This window comes from Pteronotus mesoamericanus, unplaced genomic scaffold (genome assembly GCF_021234165.1).
Source record: "Pteronotus mesoamericanus isolate MK-2021 breed Mesoamerican mustached bat unplaced genomic scaffold, CSHL_Meso_final contig_1, whole genome shotgun sequence".
NCBI lineage: Eukaryota > Metazoa > Chordata > Mammalia > Chiroptera > Mormoopidae > Pteronotus > Pteronotus mesoamericanus.
The window spans coordinates 4,135,917-4,144,610 of record NW_026554998.1 but is presented as its reverse complement, the minus strand read 5'-3'; the positions used below and the strand labels follow the sequence as shown (position 1 = coordinate 4,144,610).

Sequence of the window (8,694 nt, the reverse complement as noted above, 5' to 3'; positions counted from 1 at the left end):
CAGGTCGGCCGGCGCCGCGGAGGGCAGGCTCAGGGGCAGGCAGGGACGTCGGCCGGACCGGCGGGGGGGGGGCCCCGCTGGGGACGGGGACGGGGACGCGCGCGAGGGCCCGGGGCGCCCGGCGAGGCTGCAGGGGAGCAGGTGCCAGGCTGGGCGGGGCCCGAGCGTCACGGTGGCGGAAGGGACGCGGTCGCTCGGTGTTAGTGTCCCAACAATGTGTTGCCTGTGTGGGGTCCGAAGTCAGTTTTTCATGCTGCTTCTCTCCTGGAAATGCTTGCTGGTTGGACTGAATGTTGTCAGAAATCCAACCGTGAGGCGAGCAGAGACGGGTAGAGTCTGGTGTTGCGGCCAAGGTCGCGGGACAGGCGGAGGGAGACGCATCGATTAGAGGGCACGCGTTCACCAGCGTCTGTGGCCTGGGCCGCGGGGGGTGTGCGGGGTCGGGCAGGACAGACCTGAGCGGCCCCTTGGGCACCCAGGGCGGGGCGTCCAGACCAGGGCCGCGGCGCCCGTGGTGCTCCCGGCTGCGGTGTCGCCTGCGCGGGGCCGGGGTCGTGAACCGTCCACACGTGTGGTGGCCGCGAGAGCCCGGGGCATCAGGAAGGGGGTCCCCTGGCGGCGTTGCGCCGGGATCCGAGGCTTGCGACGGAACTGTCCAGAATACACAGGAAAGCGCCCGTGTCTGACGTGGAGGGGGAAACAGTGTGGCGAGGGGGCCGCGGCGTCTGCCCCCACCCGGTCCTGCGGCCTTGACCCCGGCGGGGCAGCCACCCGCGCGCACACCCCACAGCGGCCAGTGCCACCGCACATCCCTCAGGCTGGACTTTGCCTGGTGCTTTACTGCCCTCATTCCCGTGACGTTTGGGAACTGGTCACTGACTTAGAGCCTCTGATCGAAGCCAGGCCCGTGGTCTTAATACAACGGGCAGCGGCCATGTTCTCGCACTGCGACCTCGGGCTGGGAGGCGGGACCTGCGTGTGCAGGGGCCTGAGGGCAGCGGGGTTGGTGGTGGTGACGGCGGAGGGGGGGCAGGGCGCTGCACCTTGGTGTCCCCGCGTCCGGGTCCTGCCCCCCCGTCAGGCTAGGACCAAGGGCTCCCCAGAGCTGGGGCGCTGGATGGTCAAGGCTCTACTGGGAGTTGCCGAACCAACAAACCTCTGCCTGAAACCTCCAAGCGGCCGTCCCTCAAGACGAGCGGAGAGATTCAGGTCAGACTAAAGATAGGACTTCCCGCTGCCAGGGTGTGAGGGCTGGATGGGAGCAGTGCCAGCCGGCCTGCGGTCGCCGAGACCCCTGCCTGGCTCCCGCGGCATGCTTCCCGGCGCTGGGGTGCGCCGGGGCCCCCGAGGAGGGCCGCGCGCCGCCCTTTGCCCCTGGTGGCCAGCCAGCTGCCGGTCTCCCGCGCGTCCCTGCCACACGGGAGCCGGAGACCATTGCCGGGTGATTTCTCCCTCCAGCGATGCTGCACATCATGTTTTTTAATTTAAAAAGATGCCCAGTGGAAGGCTAACAGACCATTAAGTGTTTGGGCTCCTAATTAACTCTGCAGCCTGGAGCTGCGGGCGGAGGGAGGGAAGGAGGGAGCACGGCGTCCTCCCTGGGGCCACGACGGGGCGCGGGGCGGGGGGCAGACACACAGCCCTGGGCTCCGGCTCCAGGGCCCCCTGGGGACTCGGGACCTGCGTCTTTACCAGGCTGCACGGGGGGACGACGGGGCTGTGTCCATGGCCCTCAGCCGGGACATCTGCCTCTCCCCCGCGGCAGCCCCTCCTCCCCGCCCCCGGGCCTCTGCATCCCTGTCTTCTGATGGGGCCACACCGATGCCTGAGCCTGTGGGACTGGAGACAGGGCTTGGGGTGCAGGGGACCCTGTAGGGAGGGAGCAGCCACCCCTGCCAGCTCCCGCAGCCTCCGGGAAGGCAGGGCAGGCCCGCCCGCGGTCACCGCAGGTGGCAGCCTCTCCGCACCTTCCTCGGGCCCCGTCCTTCACCCTCTTGTGCCCGCGGCATCCTTGGGGGGGCGTGTGTGGCGCAGGTGGCAGCCCCTCCCCCTCCCCACAGAGGACAAGGCCACAGACGAGGGTCCCCCTGAGCCCGCAGAGCCGGGGCGGCCACTGCGGGACCCGCGCCAGCCTCCTCGGTGGATGGGGAGCCCGGGAGGGGCGGGCGGTTCTGGCTGGGACGGTGCTGGCTGGCCCGCTGGGTTTGCCGAGGGGAGAACCACGAGGGGCGTCCGGCCGGGAGGCCAGGCCACCCGCGCTGCCCTGAGCTGTGTGCCTCCTGCCCTGGGCACCGGGCCGCGGGCCGGAGCCTCGCGTGCTGGGGTCCCTGCGACAGAGAACAGGCTCCCGGGGCTGGAGGGGCCGGCCCAGGGTCACAGGGCCAGAGCGGGCGGCGCCCCTCAGCCATGCGGCCCGCGTCTGCGCCCCGCGGGAGAGCCGGGCGGACACAGGACTGAACACGACTGATCGGTCGGGGAAGCCCTGGACCGGTGAAAAGTGACCGGTCCAGAACCTTCTCCCCGCTCCGGCCCCCGCGGCCCGTGGTTCCCTCGGCAGGTGGCGAGGTCCACGCGGCTCGCTGCTCGGTCCGTCAGGGCTCGGTGACCGAGGTGGCGAGCAGTGCTTTTAGCAGATGCCGCCCCGTCCCGGCTCGCTGTGACGATTATGCAAATCCAGTCATAAGCAGTTTAAAAGCCTGGAACCGCCATATTTCTTTGTTTCATTAGCGGAGACACAGGCTGCAGCGTCGGCGAGTGGCAGGACGGACTCGGGCCGGCCCCACGCGCACTGGCCCCCTCGTCTCGCGAAAGCGGGGCTCCCTGCGGTGCGGGGTGTGCGTGCGGACGCGGGCAGCACAGGGGGCTCTGGCCAGGGACCCTGGGGCCTGGCTGTGCCGGCAGAGCCCTCGGGGGCACGGCCGCCCACCTCGCGCTGCGGGCGGGGACCCCGAGGCCTGGCGGGGGGGTTCGGGCGGCGGCTCTGGCACCTCTCCCCGCTGGACTCCCCGCAGGGGCCGCTGTGCCCGGCAGTCCCGCCGCTGTGGAAGGCAGGCCGCTGTCCCCTGTGCGCAGACGCCGTGGGAGAGGAGGGGGCGTCGGGGACGTCCACGCCGGTGTGTCGCAGGCCGAGGACGTCAGCGCACAGGCGCACAGGACGGGCGTGTGTCGGCTCACACGTGGGGGGGCAGCAGGGTGGGGCCCGGGAGTTACAGGGCAGCGAGCGGCGTGAAGCCCGGAAGGGCGGCCTTGGGGACTGTCCCTGATCGGATCGGAACCGTCCTGGGTGACCCGGCCACGCCCCAGGCGGCTGTGTCCTGGGACCCGCCTGTGGCAGGCCCGGGGGCCCCCAGAGCCTCCGGGGCGACTTGCTGAGTGACCTGAGATGAGGCGCCCTCCCCCCGCCCCGCCTGGGCCTCTGCTCCCCCCACTCCCACTCCGCGAGGCGTGGAGCGGGGACCTGCCCCAGGCCGAGAGCTGGGGGCCGTGGGGGCAGGGGCAGCCCCCAGGGTCACATCCTCTCCCCAGCAGGTCCTCCCACCCGAGGACAGGCGGGAGGCTGAGGACACCTGTCCATCCGTCCATCTGTCCAGCACGCAGGCCTGGCTGCCCCGGCCCAGGCTCTGGGGGCAGGTGCTGGGCACCAAGGCGAGAGCGAACTGGGGGGGCCGGGGGGAGGGGACAGGCCCGGTCCGGGGCCCGCCTCCACCTGCCCCCTTCATCGCAGGAGCCAGCTAAACGGAGGGGCTGGGGGTTTAGGTGCGCAGAGAAGGGGGACTCTCCCCGGATCCACTTGCCACTCACAAGGTGCCGAGACGGAGCACAGGTTCCTAGACAGTCACCTGGGGAGCGGGGTGGGGGGCCGAGGCGCGGGACCGTGGTGGCCACAGGGGCCTGGGGGGGCCGCGGAGGCGCCGCGCGCCCACATGGGCTCGGATGGAGCTGTGTGCACCCCCAACACAGACACTCGCGTGGGCCCCGCGGTGCGGGGGCAGGGAGAGGCAGGGAGCCCTGCCGGCCGGCGCCGCCTGTGACGAGGGCGCTGTGGGGCCTGTAACCCTCCTTAACCCGACTTTGGGTTATTTTGAGCAAGAGATTAAAGGTGATTATGACCGGTGCTGCTGAGGCGCCACGCTTCCTGGGCACCCCGCTCCCGGCGCCCTGCCCCCGTGGGAGCCGGCTCCCGGTCAGCCCTGCCGATGCCCACACCTGCTGGCAGGTCTCGGAGCCCAGGACAGAAACCCCAGGGGGCTGGGCAGGCACACAGGCACACGCTGCGGGGCTGGGGGTGACCCAGCTCCACCGCCCCCTCCCCCACCCCATCCCTTCTCTGTCTGTAAATCCGAGCCGGGCTCCCCTGGGGACCCAGATCAAACCGTTCTCCCTGCAGGTTTGGGGCGGGGGGGCGGGAATCCATCGCTTGTCAGACTTCTCCCCGACTCCAGCCGCCTCCGTGCTGACGGGTTGCAGGAGTCGGTGTCAGCAGCCCGCAGACGGCCGCCGCGCGGCCGCCATAAACGCCCCCCCGCTGAACCGGCCGCGCACCCACCGGCCTGCCTGGCTGGCGGGAGAAACGCGCAGGCCGGGGGGCAAGCCCCACAGGGGGGACCCTGGGGGTGGAGGCCACGTCTCCCCAGACGCACCTGTCCAACAGCCACGCCCTCGCTTCTGCGCCGGCCCCTGGGGGCGCGCACAGGGTGCCGCGGCCCGTTCGTCACCCCGCAGGGAGGAGCCGGCCTGGGGCGGCGTGGTCAGAGCGGGGGTGTGGGGGCCTGGGGACCACAGTGGCAGGGGGACCAGGCCGCGCCGTCCGGGCGCCTGACCTGCGGCCCCTGGAGTGGAGCTGGGGCTCGGGAAGGTCTCCGGCGGCTGCGGGAGCCCGGGCCTGGCCTCGGGGGACAGAGACGGCTGCGTCTGGAGGGGGCATCCGTGTCACCCCTCGGCTGAGTGGCTTTAGGTGTCGGCGGGTGGCTGAGCCGAGCTGGGGCCGCAGCGACCCGGGGCCGGGGGACGCCAGCCGCCCCCTGACGGGTTCTCCTCTGTCGCCCGCAGGAGCCGCCGATCCAGAAGCACGCGGCGCAGCTGCCGGACGCGCAGGCCGACGGGGAAGGACGCCATGGCGGGGGCAGCACACCGCGCGCAGACGCCGAGCGGCGACCGGCCATGAGGGGCGCGCTCCCAGCTCCCGCCGCGTGACCATGCGGCCGGGCACAGGACGCCGCTGAGCGTGTGGGTGCCCTCCCCACCTTCTCCCGGGGCTGCCGCCCAGCCCCGCCCCCGCCTCCCTGGGCAGGCGCCGCGGGGTCCCCCGCGATGGCCGTCCCCATGGCCCGCTGCCGCTGGGGCGCGCTGCTGTGGGTGTGCGTGGTGGCGGCCGCCCTGCTGCACGCGGGCGGCCTGGCCCGCGCCGACTGCTGGCTGATCGAGGGCGACAAGGGCTTTGTGTGGCTGGCCATCTGCAGCCAGAACCAGCCGCCCTACGAGGCCATCCCGCAGCACATCAACAGCACCATCGTGGACCTGCGGCTCAACGAGAACCGCATCCACAGCGTGCAGTACGCCGCGCTCAGCCGCTTCGGCAACCTCACGTACCTCAACCTCACCAAGAACGAGATCGCCTACATCGAGGACGGCGCCTTCTCGGGCCAGTTCAACCTGCAGGTGCTGCAGCTGGGCTACAACCGGCTGCGCAATCTGACAGAGGGCGCGCTGCGCGGCCTGGGCAAGCTGGAGTACCTGTACCTGCAGGCCAACCTCATCGAGGTGGTCACGCCCGGCGCCTTCTGGGAGTGCCCCAACATCGTCAACGTCGACCTGTCCATGAACCGCATCCAGCGGCTGCACAGCGCCACCTTCGCGGGCCTGCCGCGCCTCTCCGCCTGCGAGCTCTACAGCAACCCCTTCTTCTGCTCCTGCGACCTGCTGGGCTTCCTGCGCTGGCTGGCCGTCTTCACCAATGCCACGCAGACCTACGACCGCATGCAGTGCGAGGCACCGCCGCCCTACGCCGGCTACTTCCTGCTGGGCCGGGGCCGCCACGGCCAGCGCAGCATCCTGGGCACGCTGCAGTCCGTGTGCACCGACGGCGACGATGCGCCCGAGCCCCGCCCGCCGCCCGAGCGGCCGCTGCCCGGCCGCGCGCCGTCCCCGCCGCCGCCGCCTGAGCCCAGCGAGGGCCCCTGCGCCGACGAGGACTGCTTCTCCGGCGACGGCACCACGCCGCTGGTGGCCCTGCCCACGCTGGCCACCCAGGCCGAGGTGCGCCCCCTCATCAAGGTCAAGCAGCTGACGCAGAACTCGGCCACCATCACGGTCCGGCTGCCCAGCCCGTTCAACCGCATGTACACGCTGGAGCACTTCAACAACAGCCGGCCGTCCACCGTCTCGCGGCTGACCAAGCCGCAGGAGGAGATCCGTCTGACCAACCTGTACACGCTCACCAACTACACCTACTGCGTGGTGTCCACCAGCTCCGGGCTGCTCCACAACCACACCTGCGTCACGCTCTGCCTGCCCAAGCCGCCCAGCCCGCCGGGCCCCGCGCCCAGCCCCTCCACGGCCACGCACTACATCATGACCATCCTGGGCTGCCTCTTCGGCATGGTGCTGGTGCTGGGCGCCGTCTACTACTGCCTGCGCAAGCGGCGGCGCCAGGAGGAGAAGCACAAGACGGCGGCCGCGGCCGCGGCGGCCGGCAGCCTGAAGAAGACCATCATCGAGCTCAAGTACGGGCCGGAGCTGGAGGCGCCCGGCCTGGCCCCGCTGTCCCAGGGCCCGCTGCTGGGCCCCGAGGCCGTGACCCGGCTACCCTTCATGCCGGCCGCCGGCGGCGAGGCGGAGCCGTACAAGCTGGGGGAGAGCGAGACGCCCAAGGCCAGCAAGGGCACCTACCTGGAGGTGCGCACGGGGGAGCCGGCTGAGCGCAGGGACTGTGACCTGGGCCGCCCCGGCCCCGACAGCCAGGGCTCCGTGGCCGAGATCTCCACCATCGCCAAGGAGGTGGACAAGGTCAACCAGATCATCAACAACTGCATCGACGCGCTCAAGTCCGAGGCCGCCGCCTTCCCGGGCGGCAAGTCGGGGGCTGTGGCCAGTGCTGAGCCCCCGCTGGTGCTGCTGTCCGAGCCGCGGGCCGGCAAGCAGGGCTTCCTGTCGCCCGCGTACAAGGACGCCTTTGGCCACGGCCTGCAGCGCCACCACAGCGCGGAGGCGGCGCCCGGGGCCCCGCGCACCAGCACCTCGTCCAGCGGCTCCACGCGCAGCCCCAGGGCCTTCGGCACCGAGGCCCCTGGCGCGCACAAGGCCGCCGCTGAGGCCAAGTACATCGAGAAGAGCTCCCCCGGGGCCGACGCCATCCTCACTGTGACGCCCACGGCCGCCGCGCTGCGGGCTGAGGCCGGCCGCCCGTACGGCGAGCACCGGCACTCCTACCCCGGCTCCCACGCCCCCGAACCGCCCGCGCCGCCCGCGCCCCCGCCCCACGAGGGCCTGGGCGGTCGCAAGGCGTCCATCTTGGAGCCGCTGACCCGGCCGCGGCCCCGCGACCTGGCCTACTCACAGCTGTCCCCGCAGTACCGCCACCTGAGCTACACCGCTAGCCCCGAGTACACCTGCCGGGCCTCCCACAGCATCTGGGAGCGCTTCCGCCTGAGCCGCCGGCGGCACAAGGACGACGAGGAGTTCGTGGCGGCCGGCCACGCGCTGCGCAAGAAGGTCCAGTTCGCCAAGGACGAGGACCTGCACGACATCCTGGACTATTGGAAGGGCGTGTCGGCCCAGCACAAGTCCTGAGCCCCCGCGCGCCATGCCCGGCACTCGTGACGCCCACGGGACCAAAAAGAACACAGGACTCACCACAGGGCTTTGTGGCCCAGAGACTCTCGCGCACCGCGCGCGCGCGCGCACACACACACACACACACACACAGACACGCGACGCAGACACGGGCAGACGCGGGGCCCGCACGTATCGGCGGGTGAGGCGAGGGCCCTGCGGGGAGAGCAGGGAGGGGACACCGATGGCACCGCGGCAGCCGGGCCTGCCCTGCGGTGTGAGCAGCCTGTCCCCGCACGCACGCACATGGGTGCACACACATTGCCTGCACACACTGTGTGCACACTGCATACATGTACATGCTGTGTGTGCACACCACACACCTTGCATACATGCACACGTGTGTGCGCACTGCGTGCACACTACACTGCACATTACATGCACACGCGTGTGCGCACACATTGCTTGCACACTGCACACACCCCATACGTGCGCGCGCACACACAATTGCCTGCACACACACTGTGCACACATTGCATACATACACATTGCTTGCGCACACTGCACACATCCCATACATGCGCGCGCGCGCACACACACACACACACACACACACACAAGGGACTTCGGAAAACTGTGTCTTAGGGATGGGGGTGGGGGAGGGGGAATTTCTTTTTCAGTATTTTTCCTGTTTTGATTCTTCTCTGCCTTCTTTTCCTCTCTTTCTCTCTCTTCCTTTTTAAAAAAACATAATAAAAGTAAAGTTCTCTTAAAAAGACAAACACCAGGTGAGGGGCGTGGCCCCCGGCTCCTCCCAGGAGCTCCGCCCCTGCTGGTCTGTGGGCTGCCGGGCCTGGAGGCCACCGAAGAGGGACTGCCGGCGGCTGAGTGGCCTCGGGGCGGGCGGGGTGCCTGTGGCGGCCG

The 8,694-nt window shown here is 70.7% G+C and overlaps 1 protein-coding gene across 1 annotated transcript; it reads left to right on the top strand.

Annotated features, from left to right (window-relative positions):
• The first annotated feature begins 5,322 nt into the window (after nt 1-5,322).
• On the top strand, nt 5,323-7,788 carry ELFN1 (extracellular leucine rich repeat and fibronectin type III domain containing 1). The gene has a single exon (XM_054565667.1). It carries the CDS (start codon nt 5,323-5,325, stop codon nt 7,786-7,788), a length of 2,466 nt encoding a protein of 821 aa, XP_054421642.1.
• Nucleotides 7,789-8,694: the final 906 nt, after the last annotated feature.